The sequence below is a fragment of the Trifolium pratense genome, linkage group LG1 (genome assembly GCF_020283565.1).
Source record: "Trifolium pratense cultivar HEN17-A07 linkage group LG1, ARS_RC_1.1, whole genome shotgun sequence".
NCBI classification, from domain to species: domain Eukaryota; kingdom Viridiplantae; phylum Streptophyta; class Magnoliopsida; order Fabales; family Fabaceae; genus Trifolium; species Trifolium pratense.
The window spans coordinates 52442878-52462897 of NC_060059.1; the positions used below are offsets into that span (position 1 = coordinate 52442878).

Here is a 20020-nt window from a genome sequence, read left to right on the forward strand (position 1 = left end):
CCTGAAACTCTTTCTTAGTTTTGGATACAACCAACTGCATCAAGACAGACTGCTTGAAGACAAAAGATTATCAACTCCAACGGTTCTTTTTGCAACGACTCTTTTCTAGTGGTATATATACTAGAAGATTCAGCTACAACAAAAAATAACTATTATCAAGAATTGAACGTGCGCTGAACAAACTCTGAACTCTGTGATATACAAGCTCTGAACCTCTGTCAAGTGTTTTTGCACTTTAGCCAAATACTCTGTACTATTTGTATTTGCTCTCTTTAGGTTCAGCTAAGAGCAGTTGTATATTTTTATATACTTTACTATTTACTTGAGGAAACTTAAGCTTGTGTGCTTAAGTGTGAAACTTAAGCTTGTGTGCTTAAGTGTGAAGTCTTAAGCTTGTGTGCTTGAGCATTGATTGAGAAGTCTCTTGCTTGTGTGCTTGAGCAGGTGTAATCTTGTGTGATTATAGTGAACTCCCTTGGAAGTGCAAGGGGACTGGACTACTCTCGTTTTGTGAGAGGAACCAGTATAAACTGCTTGTGTGATCTTTCTCTCTCTCTCTCTGGTTATTATTTGTGTTATTTATCCGCTGCTAACGTAGTTAAGTTAAGAACTTGAAAAAGTTTTAACTTAGCTAAAACACAATTCAACCCCCCCCTTCTTGTGTTTTCACACCTTCACATCCACTATCCAGATACCATGAATGATTCATGATACTTCTTTGAGTGGCAGGCTGTATGATAAACAACTTTAATCATTGCGATAGAACTCTTCATCATAGTTAATGATAAAGTCATCCCAGTATTCTTCCTCTTCATTTTTCAAGTTCTGATTGTTAACTTGAGAACTTGTCAGCCATTTGTCTAGGACATAAGCCCTTCTTCCTTTGCATAGGACTTGTTTCCATACTCTAGGTAGGACATATCCTTTCCTAGTTGGTAAATCTGAATGATACATTATTTCAGCTTTTGGTACCCATCTTCTGGGTCCACGCTTGTTAGTCCACAAATGCTTATTATGTTGTCTAGTGTTAGAGAAAGATCTTGGTTTGGAGTAATAACCTTTTTGAAACCTTTTCTTTTGAAATCTGTTATTATTCCAGGATTTGGATTGTTTATGATTCCAGGGTTTGTATTTATCACCAATCCCATGTTCTGATTGATTATATTTACTGACTCTAGAATCATAAATAATCTGAGTCCTGTACTTCATCTGAGATTTGGAGTTTGAATTTTTTCTTTTAAAAAATTCTGATCTTTTAGATTGACTAGCTTCAGGTACTAAAGTTCCTTTGGATCCAGAATTTGAAGTTTCAGATGTTGAAGCTTTCAGAACATCTGAACTAATGTTCTCAGGTTCTGAACAACTCCTATCTTCTGAACTTTTCTTTCCAGATCCTGAGGCACTTGGTTCCTCTGAGCTGTCAGCTTCTAAATCACTCAGATCATCATTGTCATTTTCAACAATACCAGAATTCTTTCCCTCTTCACTTGGTGGAACAACATAATAAACCCAAGATTTTCCAACCTTTTTGGCAAAGGTCTTCAGCTTTGAATATGTTCTACCATATTCATAGCCAAGTCCTTCTCCTCTATGTCTCAAAACATTATAAATTCTATTAGCAGCTTTGCTCTTCCCAAGGTTGAGATGCACAAACTGTTGAAGAGCTATTTCCTGCTCATCAATAGGTTTGTGACAAACAGCACAACCCTTTTCAAAGTCATTTACTCTATTCAGAGTTTCTTGATATAGACCTTGAAAATGTTCTGCTTGTTCAGTCAGAGTGTTAAGCTTTTCTTGTAAAACTTTTTGTTTACTTAACACTCTGAGATGTTTCTCAATGACCTTGTTAAGTGCAGTTATAAGTTGAGATTTAGAGCAGTCAGAAAATACCTCATCAGTTACTTCTGAATCTGATTCTGATTCATCGTCTGAGTCTGCATCTGAGTCAGTTGAAGCCATCAGGGCTAGATTTGCCTCTTCTTCTTCCTCAACTTCTTCCTCAGATGATAGCTCTTCAAAAGTAGCCATCAGACTCTTTTTCAATTTACTCTTGAATTGTTGCTTCTTTGAGCTGTATCTTTTGCTTTTGTCTTTAGCAGACATTTCTGGACAATCAGCAATAAAGTGTCCTGACTTCTTACAGTTGAAGCAGTTCTTCTGATCATCCTTTTTGCTGACAAAATTTCTGGAGCTGTTACCTCTGAAATTTCTTTTGTTAAATCTGTTCCATTGCTGAAACTTGGTGAATAAAGCAAACTCATCTTCACCCATTTCCTCCTCTTGACCATCTGCAGAAGATTCCTCTTCAATGTCAAGAAGCTGAGTCTTAAGAGCTTTAGAAGGAGTCCTAGTTGACTGTAAAGCCACAGACTTGGACTTCTTCTTAGCTTCTGAATCAGCATTCAGAACCATCTCATGGCTTCTGAGATTGCTTATCAGAGCCTCAAGACTCAGAATCTTGAGATTTTGAGCTTCCTCTATTGCAGTGACCTTAGGTCTCCAAGCAATAGGAAAACTTCTCAGAATCTTCTGAACATGGTCATAGGTGGAATAACTTCTCTTAATAGCTTTAAGACCAGATACAAGGATTTGAAACCTTGTAAACATAGTCTCAATGTTTTCATCTTGTTGCATAGTGAATAGTTCATATTGCCTTATCAAGAGACTAGCCTTAGCCTCTTGAACCTTTTCATTACCATCATAGGTAGCACACATAGAGTCAAAGATAGATTTAGTAGTAGACTTGTTCTCTATTCTGACATAATCCTCATGTCTAATAGCACCAACAACAATGTCCTTTACTCTATGATGCTTAGTGTAGGTTTTTAAGTTAGCTGGTGTGAGTAACTTTCTATGCTCAATGGACAATCTTCCATGTTTATTTAAGTTTTCAAAAGTTACTCCCAACTCAACCAAATCCCACAACTCATGATCAATAGCAGTAATATTGCTATACAGTCTTTCCTTCCACCACTCAAATAATGATGCATCACCATTGAATATAGGGGCTTTCCTATTGCCACTATGTTCATGTGATTCATTACTTAAGTAGTCAAAACCAAAAGCATTTCTAGGACCACCACCAGCACCACTGGCCTCACCGGCTTCACCGGTTGTTCTAGTACTACTATCGTCTCCTCCAGACATAGTGTTCTCACAAGATCTTTACTGTCTCACTGTTAAGTGAAAGTAACAGACCAGAGCTCTAGATACCAATTGAAGGTGTGAAAACACAAGAAGGGGGGGTTGAATTGTGTTTTAGTCAAGTTTAAAACTTTTTCAAGTTCTTAACTTAACTACAACAGCAGCGGATAAATAACACAATAAAACAAGTTAAGAGAGAGAGAGAGAGAGATCACACAAGCAATTTATACTGGTTCCTCTCACAAAACGAGAGTAGTCCAGTCCCCTTGCACTTCCAAGGGATTTCACTATAATCACACAAGATTACACCTGCTCAAGCACACAAGCAAGAGACTTCTCAACAATGCTCAAGCACACAAGCTTAAGACTTCACACTTAAGCACACAAGCTTAAGTTTCCTCAAGTAATAGTAAAGTATATGAAAATATACAAATGCTCTTAGATAAACCTAAAGAGAGCAAATACAAAGAGTACAGAGTATTTGACTAAAGTGCAAAAACACTTGATAAGAGGTTCAGAGCTTGTATACACAGAATTCAGAGTTTGTTCAGCGCACGTTCAATCCTTAATAATTGTCGTTATTTAAATGCAGCTGATCCTTCTAGTATATATACTACCAGAAAAGAGTCGTTGCAAAAAGAACCGTTGGAGTTGATAATCTTTTGTCTTCAAGCAGTCTGTCTTGATGCAGTTTGTTTGTATCTAAACTGAGTAAGAGTTTCAGATACTTTGACTACTGCAGAGTGGACTTTCCTTATTCAGCTAACAAGTCTGAAGACCCACGTTCTCAAGTGAGGACAGACAAAAACGAGAGTAGCTGAACTGATCAGGCTTGAAAGGTCCTTTTCTTCATTGGTAGAAGAGTTGACTTGCAAAGGGAATCTTCACAGATATCAAAGAGATCTTCAGAGGTTGATGAGGCTTTAGTCACTCAAGAAGTTCTGAAGACTTCATCATCTGAAGGTTGTAACTTCTGAAGTCCAACATCTTCTGAGCGCTTGTGAACTTCTGAATTCACATCCTCTGAGCTTCACTCAGAGCTTATCTGATACTTATATCTGCACACTTAAAATAAATTTTTAGTCCTTCCAATTGTTTATTAATACTTTGTTATCATCAAAACCTTTAGAGATTTAGGGGCTAACATTTTTAAATCGATTTTGTTCCAACAGGTGTTTCTAGCGGAACTCGTAGCAAGAATGTTCCATTGGTTGGTTGTCTTTCACTTGATGGTTCATCCTCAAAGAGGAGGAAGAGTGATAAAGATGGAAGCTTTGTTGATGAAAAGTTTTCAGAGGAATCTGATGAGAGTTGTGTTGGAATCAACAAGACGGAGATCATGGTTGTTTGGAAACCAACTTTTGATAGTAGCTGAGATTTAAATACATAATTACTAGGTGATCAAGAAGAGCCTAGGAAGGATTTATAAAGGTTGAGTATGTTTGAACCGAGTAGTCATTTCTTGGAAGGATTTGAGAAGCTTAGAAATAGAGGTGGAGCCTTGTAAACCGTTAGTGTTAGTTAACCACGGAATGAGAATGAGGTTATGAAGATATCATAATAAGATTAGCAAACTTTTGAAGTTATCAAGTGGCATATGATTGTACAAGTAGTAGAGTTATTCCAAGATGGAAGTGGGATAACAAATCGAAGAATTTCATAAGAAAGTTAGCCTTTGGAAACGTGTCGAGCACGAGTATTAGAGAGACGTAAGAAAGTGACTTATGTCAAGTAAGAATTTGCGGAAAGGACTATCTCACACATAAGTGATTGTTGTGTTTGGAAAATGTGTGTTGAGAATTTGGAAGTGATGCTTGAAGTAAGTATCAGAGATGTTTTGTAGCAATTGGAAAATTATTTATGGAATGGAAAAAGTCGGTGGAGACTAAGTGATGTTGGGAACATCGTATATGTTGGAGTAGTATAGTAATACTATGTGGTAAGGAAATAAAATATTTTGGATATTTTCATCATGGACGATGAAATGATAGTTAGTCGACGAGTGACTTAAGGTAATATTTTGGATAAAAGTACCTCGACGGAAAAGTGACATTGGAAATGTCGTGTTAAGGAACCTAGAAATTTGGATAAGAGATTGTTTGGAAAATAAAACAGTTATGATGGGGTTCGACGCAACGATTTGGGAATTGCGAAGGAGAAGAATTTGACGGTTGGAGATAATATATTTTTGGAATGTGTTAAGAACCTTGAGAAGTTGGACAACAAATGAGTGTAGAAGTTGTGCTACCGAATGAATGGTTGGAGTGAGATTCGACGCAGTTAAGAACTTATGGAATTTGAAAAGTTGTGAAGTATGCAACGGAAGGGTCTTTCGGAGTATTTTGGGTTAAGTGGTTTTGTTTTGGAGTGGTGCTGCGAGTACCGTAAGATGTTAAGTTGAAATTTTAAGTAGTTTGATAAGAATGATTTATACCGTTGTCACGATTGTTGACTATCTATCGACAAATCGAGGGATTAGCTATCCTTGATCTATTGTTGGTAGTAAACTTCATTGTGTAGATTGGAATAAACTGATTTTGTCAGACTTGGTTTGTTTGGTATTTGAATGATTATTGGTGTGAATCCGGAAGAAGTGTTATTTTGACCGGAGATGGTATAAAGGAATACCGAGGGAAGTAAAATGATTCGGAAAAGTGACGTATAGGATTGCTTTGCCGCCATCATGGGCGAATTTGCATGAAGTGTTTTGTATGTTTTGGTTAAGGTAGTATGAGGAAACCCATTGGTTAGAATGTAAGTTGGAATTAGAAAGTCGGATGAGAGAGTTCATCCGAGGTTGTTCTTAGTCGAGTCATTTTCGAGGGCGAAAATATTTTAAGTGGGGGAGAATTGTAACGACCCAAAATTTAGTATTCGTTATTTAATTATTTTATTACGCGAGGGCGTGATTTATAATTAAATTATTAAGCGGCGAATAATCATTTAGCGCAAACGTAAGTTAATGAGCGAGAAGTTATGTTGTTTGGGCCTTTGGGCGTGGGATAGGCATTGGGCCTAAGCCAAGTGGGCTTGGATCCATGAGAACAATGGGAGCTCTATAAGTAGCATAAGTTTGGGTGAATAGTCTCATAAGTTACAAATCCATGAGAAGTTCAAGAGCTTAGCTAGGGCAAGGAGCTCGTGGGAGAGAAAGAGAAGAGCAAGCTTGTGGATTCGTCGAGCTAAGGTACGAGAGTTAGATTACATATTCGTGAGTGATTCGAAAGAGGGGAGGATGTCGATTCCTCCATTCCCAAACTCTTTCCACTCTATTTTCTTGTGGGTTTTGTGGGTGATTTTCTTAATGGAAAATGGATTCTTTTGATCCTAACATGTGTAGTGAACTCATGGTAGATGAGGTAAACAACTTTGGGGAGTTGAAAGTGGGTATATGTAGATGTTTGATCAATGATTTGCATGTTTTGTTAAACTTGCTTAAAATGCAAGAAATTGGTATGAATTTGTAAGTGTGACGTATGTGGGTGTTTGTGAGTGTTAATTAATGTTCATAGATACCATATATGTTTGAATTAGCTGTTTATAAGAATTTATAACATGTCTAGATGGATTTTTGAGTTGATTCAATGTTAAACCGCCTTATTGAAACTCAAGAACAGATATTTTTCTGGTGTAGTTCGCTAAGCGACCAGGAGTTCGCTGTAGCGAACATGTTCGCTGAAGCTCGCCAATGCTCGCCATGAGCAGGTGACTTCCTGGTGAGGTTCGCCATGTCTCGCTGAGGCTTCGCTTAGCGAAGGCCTCTGTGACAGCAATTTTTGTTGATGTTTGTAAGTGTAATTAGGCACTTGTAACATGGTTTAAGGGTATCCTTACATGATTGTTGATACATGTTGATACTGTTAATGCTTATTGTTAATCGTTATGTGATTGATAAACGTGTATGCAATAAGTTGTAGTTCAAAGTGAGTATGTATATGTTTTAGCATTAATTTGCAATGATAAGAGAATGATGTATGTTTTATGACATAAGTGTTAATGAAACCTTGTGTGTATAAAAATGAGTATGCAGATAATTATCATGTGAATAATTATGATTTGAGTGATAGGATATTGTGTTATCCTAATGTGTTAGATGTTGGAATTGTGTTTCCGCATCAGTGAATGAATAGCTTCGAGCTAGATAGCGTCATGTATTTGATGTGTTTAAAAGTAATCATGCATTCATGAATAATTGTGTTATGGGAATCATGTGAATTCCAATAATTGATGAAAATGGTTTATGTTTATGAAAAGTGGTCGAAGATGGGATTATGTTATCCGAGATCTGGAACCCATATCCAAACATGATATAAAACTGTGTGACTCCTCTTTATGGGAGAGATGGTTGATGATAACCATATCCTACATGATATAAAACTGTTATTGAGCTTATCCAAGGGAGATAAGGTGGTTCGGTAAGTTCCGACGCATCCAACAAGATTTAAAACTGGGTTCATCTTAAATGGGGTGAATAGCAGCATCCAACATGATGTAAAACTGGTTTGGTCCACCATTGGTGAGACGCTTATCCTGCATGATGTAAAACTGCTGATGTAGAGTCCGTACATGACTATAATCTGAACAGTCCGTACATGACTGAAAACTGAACAGTCCGTCATGACTGAAATCTGAACAATGTAAAATTGGTACCACATGCATTAGTCGTGTCTACGGATGACATGACATTGGATAATTGGCATTAGATGCATTAGGGTAAATGCACATGTACTTGATAATTGTTATGTGACATTATCTGATTGGATTGTAATGTGTTTTTCGTATGTGTTAATCTTTGGTATTTACTAATTGTTTAATACTGTGATTGTTGCCATGTCTTGGTATGTGAGCAGAGTCCGTCATGACTATAAAATGAACAAGTGTAGAGTCCGTCATGACTATAAAATGAACAAGTGTAGAGTCCGTCATGACTATAAAATGAACACTTTGGTAGTGTCCGAGAAGACGTGAAACTATATGATTGGTGTGTTTGTAAATGAATGATTAATTGGTAGTCGTATTTGACGATGTATGTGCGTGAGTTAGAAATGTATGATAGCGTGTGAAGTGTGTAGTATACTACTCACACTTATATTTATGTTTATGTTTTCTAACTCTCTGCTATGTGTAATTGCTGGACCTTTGGGGGTCCAGGTTGACAGGTTATATGTTAGCCTCGTCCGAGTGCAATGGTGAAGCTCTGCTCTGATTGAGACACGGGAAAAAGGGGTTTTTATATGTATATGCATGTAGTCCTCTTAGTATACTCTGTTGGTCTTAAGCTTTCATTTGAAAAGTATCCGTTTTGTATAACTAAGAACGCATCGTTCGATGCGAGGTTTTGTTTTTAGTTCATTCGAATATTTTACTAGATAAATGTATTAGTATTATCTTTGAATGAAGTTTGTGATATTCAAACCAGCGCTTTATAAATCAGATTTTCAATTTTCCGCTGCGTATTTTCGAAAAAGATTTTATAAAGGCAGAGTTAATTAAATAACGGGTTTGGGTGTTACAGTATAAAACCGCCGTATGTGTATAGTTGTGAAAAACACGTTTTCACAATTTCGCAAAATGAGTGCTTCAAATCGGTCTGTTAATAACAATAGGGCGACATCTCATGCATTTTCAGTTAAGTTTCGCGGTAACGACGAGTTGTTCTGCGTTGACCTGTCGAACAATTTAACGACTATTCAAGCTCTTAAACGCCAGATCGAAGTCATGTATCGCTTCAAATACGGCAGACAAATCAAAATAGAAAAAATTGCGTATTACGAATCGACAATCGATCTGGCCAGTGATAATGTCGGTGGATATGATGAGCAACCGCGAAAATACGAGTGGAAGGAGTTGAAAAATGATGACGATGTGAACGACATGTTCAATGGGGTAGAAGTGGATCCGAAGTATCCACGTTTGTATGCTACCTTAGTAGTTACAAACTGAAATTTGGTTATTCATGTTGTTGAATTCTCAGTTATGTTGTCGTTGCATTTTCGTTTACGTTATCGCTGATTTTTCAGTTATGTTGATGTTGACTTTTTAATTAATGAATGCTTTTATGTTGCACATTTTTTATGCTCCATCTAAATTTTCTAAACGCTCGTCAAACGAATCAACACCCACCTACCGCATTTAAGCCCACCTAACTCCGTTAACTACCAATCCACCTCATTAACGCTCACCTACCGCCATAATGTGCACCAAACCCATCTTTAAATTCACGTGTTTTGTTGAATTCAACACTCGACAGAAAAAAAATAACGGGAAAATGGATGTCTCACTCACACAACGAATGAGATCTACTCTTGCGGCAGTTTACTTCGGCGATGGAAAACCGCATTTGTTTCGAATAAATGACGGTGAAACGTTCGAAGGTCTGAAACAGCAGCTGTACCAACTGAATCGCACCGTCAACAACCCGAACGACAATAGAACGGTATCAAATCTCCTGTATCGAAAGCCATCAATTGGTTCTGACGGACGCGTTGCTTTCACTCGTATGGCTGTTGAAAACAACGATGATGTTGAAACTATGTGTTCAATCTTCGAGCAGTACTCCTCCACGGGGCCTATCGAGCTAGATGTGACACTGACAAGATCAGTTGAAGCCATCCTTGCTTGTCTTGTTGGGCCGGAAGACCCAAATAGGCAAACTAAGTGATGCGACCGTGTTGTTATCGTTTTGTTTTTTAATTTGCCTAAGTGTGTTTTCCTTTTCATCTTTGTTGTGATTTTTAGTTTGCCTAAGTGTGTTTCATTTTCTTGAAGTTATAGTTAATACTAGTCGGTGTAATTTCAAAGATTTCGGTGAGATTGAATACCAAATTTTATTTCGGTAAAAGCATACCAAATTGTTCCCAGATTTCGGTATTTAGGTACCGAAATTTTGACTCGCTCACTGGAAATAGGTAGTTTCGGCAAAACTTTACCGAACTCGGTATTTCGGTAACTGAAACCCGAATATTACCCAGATTTCGGTAATATCCTCCCGAACTTTTCTCTGGCTCACTGTTTTAGTATGTTTCGGCAGAGTTTTACCGAAATATATCTTTTCCCAACAAATGACTTTAAACTATGTATCACCCGTGGGATCATATCCACGCGAAATCACCTGTTCGGATATAATCGTATTTCAAATGAAATTCATACATTCCAATCCAAATCTAATAAAAAAACAAATTAAAATGGAAACCGCATTCAATATAAATCCATGTTCATACATCCCAAGCAAAACGAAATTATACGGACAAATTGTTCCATTGTACACGGTCGGTTTAAAAAAAAAATAAAACATAGCGAAAACAAAAAATAAAAAACTACAAGCTGCTTGTTCCGGCATCTTCCGTTGTTGTCTTCTTCTTCTTCTTCCTCTTCTTTGTTCCTTCACCCGAGTCTCTTTTCCTCTTCCGTCGCACCAAATATGCATCTACAGGCTCCAAATCAGTGTAGGCTTTTTCAATAACCACCAAAGCATCGGCCAAATTGAGTTGACCATCGAGCGCTTTCCTCAAATCCGCTCGAACCTTCTTAGTCACTTCAGACACGTCGCATTCACCGCTCACGTTGTCCTCCTCAAGGTTAGCATGTGTTGGTGGATCCGCTTCAACCGGTGGCAATATCTTCGGATGAGAAACACGGTATAACCATGGAATGTATCCGGGTACGGTATCAAATGCACGCACAACTTTTGGTCCTCGCATCTCCTCTGTCACATAGTTGGCAGTCAGGTAGGAAGCAAATGCATCAGCAATCGTAAACCGATTCATACCAGCCTTTGCAGATACATCAGGGTGCCTAGGGATAGACTGGACATGTCCGAATTGTCGGAGGACACGCTCTGGCAAGTGTGGATTGATAATAGCACTTCCACACATAATCCAACCAGTGTACCAACTGCTATCTTGAAAGGGTCTGGTTTGCCGGTGCTCCTCATATGGGCAAAACACCACTTCATCCATGCGCATTGTATCCAATGCGGACCTATGCTCCCCTGGAAATTTTGGTCCTTTTAAAGGCAAAAATCTTGCCGCATAGGGATTGTCGTGGATGTATTTTGGATCAACAAAACGTCCACTAAAAGTTTTGAAATGCGCCATAATCCCGGCCTATTGAAAACACATGATATGGGTAAGTAAAATATTTAATTATAACAACCGATATTCAGTTAAAAGGCAAAACGCATTTTGAGTTTGTATGTATACCTGAAATAGACAATTATAACCACCATGATTTCCACATCTCGGGCGGCTTGCAGCATCCAAGTAGTTGTACAGATATGCCAGCCCAGAAGCACCCCAATTCCATGTGTTAACTAAACTGAGGTCTCGCAAGTAGGTAAGAAAAATGACGTCCACGTACTGCATACTTTTGTTGGTGAAAATGGTTCACCGATCAAGTATAGCAGATAGCATCTAATGGTGCATTCCCTGAGGAATTCAACATCTTCAGCAGGCTTCTTTAACCTTTCAGCTTTCAAGGCATCCCTCAAATTATCGATATACAAATCCTTCAACGTCTTAAACCCTATATGTGCTCCTTTCATTTTTTTAAACTCCTTCTTGCACTTATTGATAGGGAAGTTCAGATACTCTACGCACATCTCTTCACCATCTTCCTTTGTACATGACATTCCGTTGTGGTCGAGCATTTTTCCGGTAATCGGAATATGAAGCAATGAGGACACGTCGTCCAAGGTTATAGTCATCTCACCAATTGGAAGATGGAAAGTACCGGTCTCGGGATGCCATCGCTCTGCAAATGCTGTCAACAGCCCCCAATCGGTGTGATTGTAACTTGTCCGCCGCAAGGTTTCGAGTCCGGACGCATTAACGACATTCCAAAACCACGAGTACTCTTTCGGACATATCTTGAATTTATTGATTTTTTTCCCGTTGTTCATTACCCTCAAATACCGGGATTGGAGCTGCAAAACATTACACTTCATTACACTTCATAACAATCGACATCGAAAATAAATAGTGTTATCTGAATTGTAACTTACCTCTCCTTTCCACAACGGGACAACAACATGTTTTCCAAATCCCGGCAACAAAGACAAGTCAGACGGACCACCATCATAACATGTAACTGGTGGTGGTTTTACTCGTGGTGGGTTCCTTCCTTGTGTTACTCGCGTAACCTTTTTCCGTGGTTTTTTAGGTTCTGGTGGTGGTTGTTCAGACTCCTCTTCCTCCTCCATTTCCTCTTCCGTTTCGTCATCCACTTCTTCTACCCCTTCGTCCTCCCCCTCTTGATCCGCTTCCTCGTCAACTTCTTCTTCCCCATCATCATCCCCCTCTTTACCCGCTTCCTCGTCCGCTTCCTCCGCTTCCTCATCCACTCCTTCCTCCCCTTCCTCTTCCCCTTCTTCAGAAAAATTTTCTTCCACGTCTTCATTCTCCTCTTGCGATTCTGCATCCTCCAGTCGAGGCTCATCCGTCGTGGTTGAAACTGCTTTCCCTTTAGCTCGACTTGGAATTTTATCTACATTGACCGCAGCCTGTCTACGTGCAGAGCTATGTGCTTTGCTTGCACCGCCACGTCTTGTTCGGCCAACTTTGTCGTCCGTCATGATTCCTACAAGAAAACAGTCACCATAAGTATCTACGAAATCAATACTCATCGGTTACTCATTCAAACAATTTTTATACATAAATCAATACTCATACAAGCATTTTGTCAAACACTACTCATACAAGCATTTTGTCAAACACTTGGTGCACATTAACAAGAATACAAATCCAATTCATATGCCCTAAAATAAATTACCCTATACAAGTCCAATCATACAACCCCAAATTTAGTGGAATCAAAACAATAATCACGAGCATTATCAAATCAAAATAAAAAATAAAAATAAAAAGAAGGTTTTAAGTTTGAAAATGAGAGAGTTGAGTTTGAAATCTTACTTGTAGAGATGAGTTTGGTGACTATCAGAGAGAAATTGAATGATTAGAAGATAGAAATTGTCGCTCTACTGGTGAAACCTTCAATTTGCGATTGAAACCTCCAAAATCGCCCTAGCCTCTGTTACAAACCGTTTTCGCGCAAATGGCGAAGGTTTTAAGTTTTTTCTAATATATTAGTTAGTTTCGGTAACTGCGAACCGAACTACAGCGTTTTCGGCAGTTGTTTACCGAAATTCACACAGATTTCGGTAAATAGTCCCCGGAAATTTCATTGGTTCACTGGAATATGATCTGTTCGGCAGAAAACTACCGAAATGTATATTCGGTTACCAGGTACCGAAATCTACCCAGATATCGGTACGTGGATACTGAAATTTTCATTGGTTCACTGGAATTAGGTTGATTCGGCAGAAAACTACCGAAATGTATATTTGGTTACCAGGTACCGAAATCTACCCAGATATCGGTACGTGGATACCGAAATTTTCATTGGTTCACTGGAATTAGGCTGATTCGGCAGAAAACTACCGAAATGTATATTCGGTTACCATGTACCGATATATACCCAGATATCGGTAAATGGATACCGAAATGAATTGCATAATTTTCTTTTTTTTTTGGGTCTTGCACATTTATGTAACGTCATAAAATATCATAACATAGCTGAGTATTAGACACATCACATTAACGGAAATTAAAAAAAGGTAACGGATAATTAAACGTAGTCAAATACACCAAATTGTTGAAATCAAACTACATCCAAATTCGACAAATTTAAATAATAAAATTACATTAAACAACAACTGAGTTACAATATTAGCTAAGCCTACTCTCGAGTGTTGTATCGTCTCCCTCTACCCCGCTTAAGTCGCCGACACGTCAAAACAGGGTTAAGCAAATTCAAAATCCTCCGCAAAGTACCATGAACAGGAGTTCCTTCCACCGCCTCACCTTCGCGAAGTGACCTCTCCACCTCATCCCTAACACCACGGCATACCTGAAGCATATTAGGGTCATTCCTTGCTTCCGCGGCCTCTATCAACACCTCTAAGTTAGGTGGCCTTGGTGGTGACGCCGGAGCTTGTACGGGTCGCATACCTGGATGTGACACTTTGTAAAACCATGTCATGTATCCAGGTTCATGGTCCCATGCGCTAACCACAGCCTGACCCCTCATCTCTTCAGCAATCATCCTCAAATCCAACTCCTCCATAAAAACGCGATCAATCTCACATAGGCTCATCCCCGGAGTCGCAGGCAAATCCGGTTTTCTTGGAATGCCTTGGACATGTTTAAATTGTCTAAGCACGCGTTCAAGCAAGTGCTTTGCTTTCAAATTACCACATCTCAACCATCCAGAAAACCAGCATGAATTTATCAAAGGGCGGACGTGTCGGTGATCATCATATGGACTGAATACGCAGCCGTACGTCTGAATATTATCCAAACTGTTTCTATAGCTACTTGGTTCCCTATGTCCAGCTCCGGGAACAAACTTTGCATTTCGAGGCATGCCCTCAGAATAGATAGGATCCTGCGCCCACACACTAAGTCCCGGAAAATGAGAAATTATCCAGCCCTGAAAGCATGACAAACAAGTTTCATTATATTGACGGGCATTACATATCATACATGTTGAATAATTTTCGTAAGCGCACGTTTATGTTACCTGAAGCAAAGACATGTACCCAGCCATCTGATTCACTGTCACCAAACACGCATCATCCAGATAATGTTGCAAATGAACCAGAGCAGCAGCACCCCAATTCCATTCACGGACAGCCGACAAATCCTGAAAATACTGCAGGTATACTACGTCCACGTAGTAACTGCTTTTGTTGCTAAATATGGTACAACAGACCAAAAATAGCAAGAAAGCCCGTATGGTCCTGTCCCTATACAGCTTAATCTCATGCGCCGACTTACCTTCAGCAACAGCTTTATCAGCTAATCCGTGGTTAACACTATAGATATCCTCCACGTCAGAATGCTTCAGATGGAGCCCGTTCATTTTGGCAAAATGACCCATAACAACATTCCGATCAACTCCTAGAAATGAATTAACCATGTCAGCCGCTTCATCCCTTGACATTTTGCCATGGTTCAGAAACTTTCCCTCGATCGGAATATGCAACAGACACTGGACATCGTCCAATGTGATGGCCAGCTCACCCAATGGAATGTGGAATGAACTCGTCTCCGTATGCCATCTTTCAACAAATGCCCAGAGGAGCCCGTAGTCAAGCACGCTAAAATTAGTCCGGGTAAGCGGCTCCAAACTCGATGCTTCAACCACATCCCAAAACCACCTGTCCGTGCGGCGGGACAGTTTTTGTATATTAATAACTTTTTTTCCGCTGGCGATGCAACGTAAATTTACCGCTAAAATCTGAAAAATTCCAATAACACAAAAAATTATCGAGCTAACGTAATCACAACATTTTTAATAAAATAATCGTCGTATTTTAAATTGGTTTACCTCTTTGTCATTTGGGTCTGCATACCATATCGGAATAGCCATATGCTTATCGTACTCCGTTAACAAGGACAAATCCGTCGGTCCTCCTCCAAAACCTACTTCATCATCATTACGTGAACACTTTGGTGGTTTTCGGCGTACTGGTTTGCGCCGTTGTTGTCGAGGTGGTTGTTGCGGTGGGTCTTGCGGTTCATCTTGCGGTGAGTGTTGCGGTGAGACTTGTGGTGAGACTTGTGGTGATCCAAGATCATCATAATCAAAACACGCATTTAAAAATTGGTCGGCATCAAATTCATCTTGCACCACCAATGATTGTCCTAGACGTGTCCGTCCACGTGTATGCGACCCACCCGCCTCGGCATCATGTGTACCTTGCCCTGGAGTTGGTCCTTTGCGACGACCTCGTTTGGACGGATGATTTGCAGCAAGCTCTCTACGAGCGGAAGCATGTGCATTGATTGCCTTTCCATGCCTACCCCTAGGTAGATTTTCTTCCATATCTATACATAGATAAATAAATTCACAATCAATACAAACAATTAATCTATGATAAATTCATACTTATAATTCAATCGAACACATGATTCTTGCAACAATGGAAACATAATTCAAATGGAAACATGCATTCATATTCACTCGTACATTTTGACAAACACTTAGAGTACACTATAACTCAATTAGCTTCATATTCACATTTAACTCAATTAGCAACATTCATTCATGCTAGTATGTAACCAATCTAACAACTAACCAATAATCAACGATTCAAACAACATAATCAACAATTTAACTCAATAATCAGATATTGAAATTTTGGAATTTTTATAGGGAAGAACAAAAAATGAATTTGAAATGTCATGGTGATGAGGAATGCATAGAATGACAAATAAAGGAAAGAAACTTACTTGATGAAATGTGATTTGAAGTTGGATGTTGAAGTTGGCCGCAAATGTGTAGAAGAAAGGAAGAGAGGAGTTTTGTGGTTTGTTTTTCAAAATAAAACGAACTTACTGAAATTGTTCATATGTAAGACAACTTCGGTTAATATCAACCGAAGCAACCCTACGGTTAATATCAACCGAAGCAACCCTACATTCGGTTCGCAGTTACCGAACGATGTCAACACCACGTTCGGTTCGCAGTTACCGAAATGTTTCAACATGTCAAAAGACTTCGGTTTTTATAAACCGCAGTACCCCCCAAGGGTAAAAACGGAAATTCAGGGGGTATAAAAGAAATGAGGGGGGTCGGGAGAGAAAACTTCAAGATCTATAAAGCTGGCAGCCCAATTACATTTTAAACCCAACAACACTATCCGTTATCCAAGCTAAGGCGCCTCGCCTCATGGTGCATTGTCCATAGCCCATAAATGACCTGACCCCTCTCCATGATCACTGTATTCTTATATATGCTCCCCACCCATAGTAGATAAATGACATCTATCACAAGATATTCATGACTCATTCTACTCATACAATAGGAGCACGAAACAATTATTCACATCATATCCTTTATATACATGCACATGCACTCATCCTCAAGGTACACACATTTCACCCATTTCATATACACTCATCTTGAACGCATGGCCGATTTTGAGGTCCAGGGCAAATACTAAAAATGAACCCCTAATAAAAAATGCGTTTTTTTAACAAAACATCATTTATTTAAATTGTAAATAATGTTAACAACATCAAAAATAATTATTTATTTGTGTAACTAACATAAAAAAATATCATATATATTCTGCAACATTGAAATTGATTAACAAATAAAATTGATAGTGTAACTAAAAAATTAAGAGATAATTAATAAATAAAATTAACATTTAAACAACAAATAAATGAATAACAAAATTGATAGTGTTTTGATGATCTCAAAAAAATTGATAGTGCTTTTTAATAAAAATTACAATTTAATTTTATAAATTAATTCTTTATTTTCAAAGTAATTTTTCAAAGAAAATAACAAAATATAGTTTTTTTAAATATAAATAAAGTAGTAAAGTTATTTATGAGTTATAAACTAATTTTATTAATAAAAAAAATCATCATTTTGTAAAAAGAAATAATTTTTGTATTTGTTTGATTTATAATTTTTATGGTGGTATTGAATCATGATTGTCATTTGTTTTTTTATTTTTTACAGATTTTTTTTTTTATAAGCAAAAAATGAATTATAAGGAGTACAAGGGGTACTCAACCCTTACAATTCAGAATAGATCACTTTACATGCGTTTTTTTATTTTTTTACAGAATGATTGTCATTTGTTGAAAGTTGAAACCTAATCTATCTTGATATCTTTATCTTTATCTTTATCTTTATATCTTTATCTTTATCTTTATCTTTGAAATCTGGCACGCAGTGAACACAATGCTGCACAAGATGCTATAGCATACGTTGCAGCAAGACAGTCGCAGAACACAGGAAATAAATAAATAAATTGCAGAATAATAAATAAGACAGATAGTTGTTAACCCAGTTCAGTGCAACGTCACCTACTCTGGGGGATACCAATCCAGGAATGAATCCACTATAATAGCTCTAGTTCAAAGCCCTCGACCAACACCCGGTACTTGACTTATCACCTAGACACTACCCGTGCAATCCTACCTAAGAACCTCTTAGATAATGAGACCCCGTCCCAAATTCCCTCTAACAACACGTACCATGTTGCTGTCAATAATAACGATCAAGATGGAGACACTCTCCTAGAAACTAGACCACACTCTTGCTTAAAAGCTTTTGAGTGAATCACACACGCTAACTCCGTGCTTCAAAGCTTAGGAGTAGCTTACAATTAACAACCAAAACACAGTCCTAAACTTGCATCAAATTGACACAAGAAAGGCTGACAAAAGACACAAACTCTAAACCTTAAAAACTCACACTTTGTAAAAAACACGGTTTAGAATACACGAGTTGTAAAGGCTTGAGGCTTCACATATTTATAGTCTTCAATTGTCTTGATGTCCAAGTTAGGTCTTCAGACATGTACAGCTGTAGGAATTTCGGCCCAACCCTAAATTAATTTCAAAAATATAATTTGTTTGTTTCATGTTGTACCAAACAAAAAAAAAACGCAAAAATATAATATAATTATATTTTTGTTTTAAATAATGTTCCTTCAGCCGACTTCAATAAAACTTGCTGAGCAAGGCTCGTTTTGCCCAGACGCACGTGCCTGAATATATAATTGAAGCAAATCTTGACTCAGATTTGAAATAAAAATTCTGCACGAAAAACAGAGTATCAGGATGCTGTACGATGATGCTACAGCATCGCGATCCAGCATCTGGCTGGTTGGCTTTTGCAAAATGTAGCCAATCAAAACACCAACAATCTCCCCCTTTGGCAAATTTTGGCTAAAACAACCTTAGGCCAGTGCATAGAGAGATACAGTCTAAACTTTCCTTCGAGTCAACATAAGCACACAACTAGGAAAGAAAGTAGAACGATGCTAAGCTATTTAGACTTTCCTTCGAGTCAACATACGCACACAACTAGGAAAGAGAGTAAAGAAATTCATCAGATGAATAGATAGCTAGCACGTAAGCATCAGAGGCATGCAACAGCGGAACATAACACATCTTAGCCTCAAAGTACAGATAGAGAGAAATAAACTCTCACATAGTGGATTCAAGATAGGAGAAATAAACTCCTTAAAAATTAAGTAACGCCACAGAGAATAGGAAAAATAAATTCCTATATAAGCATGCATATTAAAAGTAGTAGAAAAATAATTCTACCTACTCTCCCTCAATATATGCATAATCTTCACTCCCCCTCAAAACATGCATATAAACCAACATGCTATACTAGATGCTATAGCATTTTTCATCACATCATGCACATACACATACATATTTTACTCCCCCTTTTTAGCCATAAATTCTGCTATACTAAAGTCAGTACAATAGAATAGGAGCAAAACACATATTTCCACAGAGTTATCAGATCATAGAGAACATAGAGTGCAGAGAGAATCAGAGCATAGGAACTCATAAAGTGCATATACAAACCATCAGGGCATAGAAAACCTGGAGTATCAGACCCAAAAGACATGGATTATGCATGTTACAATCCAGAGAGCATCAGGGCGTAGCCCAACAAATTAAAATCCGAAAGGATATGCAAATAAAGCATAAGCAAGTCATATAGAAGGACTAGCATCAGTGTCCTCCTCCTCTACCTCAGTATCACCACCTGTATTATCATCGAGAACACCAGGATTGACATTGGAAAACACCTTGAGGTCAACAGTCATTTGCTTCCTAGGCAAAACATCAGTTTGACTGATTGACAGATGATGCAGCACAGTCTGCAGCATGTGTACCCTCAAACAGTCTAAAATCAAAAGACAAATCACAACCTCTCCTACTAGGAACACCAGCCTTAGTACAAATGTCAGGATGTTGAGCTAGAATAATGTCACACATCAATGTAGGAAAGACTATAGGCATCTTCACAGTACATGACTTACCATGCA

The 20020-nt window shown here is 38.2% G+C and overlaps 2 protein-coding genes across 2 annotated transcripts; both read right to left on the reverse strand.

Annotated features, from left to right (window-relative positions):
* Positions 1-10460: 10460 nt before the first annotated feature.
* On the reverse strand, positions 10461-12715 carry LOC123896280 (serine/threonine-protein phosphatase 7 long form homolog). Its single transcript, XM_045946693.1, has 4 exons — positions 12146-12715; positions 11503-12067; positions 11346-11455; positions 10461-11249 (listed from the first exon to the last, which is right to left on the reverse strand). Exons 1-4 carry the CDS (start codon positions 12713-12715, stop codon positions 10461-10463), a joined length of 2034 nt encoding a protein of 677 aa, XP_045802649.1.
* Positions 12716-13878: 1163 nt separating this feature from the next.
* Positions 13879-15573, reverse strand: LOC123896288 (protein MAIN-LIKE 1-like). Its single transcript, XM_045946701.1, has 3 exons — positions 15532-15573; positions 14722-15441; positions 13879-14631 (listed from the first exon to the last, which is right to left on the reverse strand). The coding sequence occupies exons 1-3, from the start codon at positions 15571-15573 to the stop codon at positions 13879-13881; spliced, it is 1515 nt and encodes a 504-aa protein (XP_045802657.1).
* Positions 15574-20020: the final 4447 nt, after the last annotated feature.

Coding starts and splice junctions, on each gene's coding strand:
- LOC123896280 (XM_045946693.1), bottom strand. CDS start 12,715: ATGACGGACGACAAAGTTGGCCGAACAAGACGTGGCGGTGCAAGCAAA. Junction 11,456..11,502: donor TTCACCAACAAAAGTATGCA/GTACGTGGACGT, acceptor ACCTCAGTTTAG/TTAACACATGGAATTGGGGT. Junction 11,250..11,345: donor GTTATAATTGTCTATTTCAG/GTATACATACAA, acceptor TGTTTTCAATAG/GCCGGGATTATGGCGCATTT.
- LOC123896288 (XM_045946701.1), bottom strand. CDS start 15,573: ATGGCTATTCCGATATGGTATGCAGACCCAAATGACAAAGAG. Junction 15,442..15,531: donor CAGACCCAAATGACAAAGAG/GTAAACCAATTT, acceptor GGAATTTTTCAG/ATTTTAGCGGTAAATTTACG. Junction 14,632..14,721: donor GGTACATGTCTTTGCTTCAG/GTAACATAAACG, acceptor TCATGCTTTCAG/GGCTGGATAATTTCTCATTT.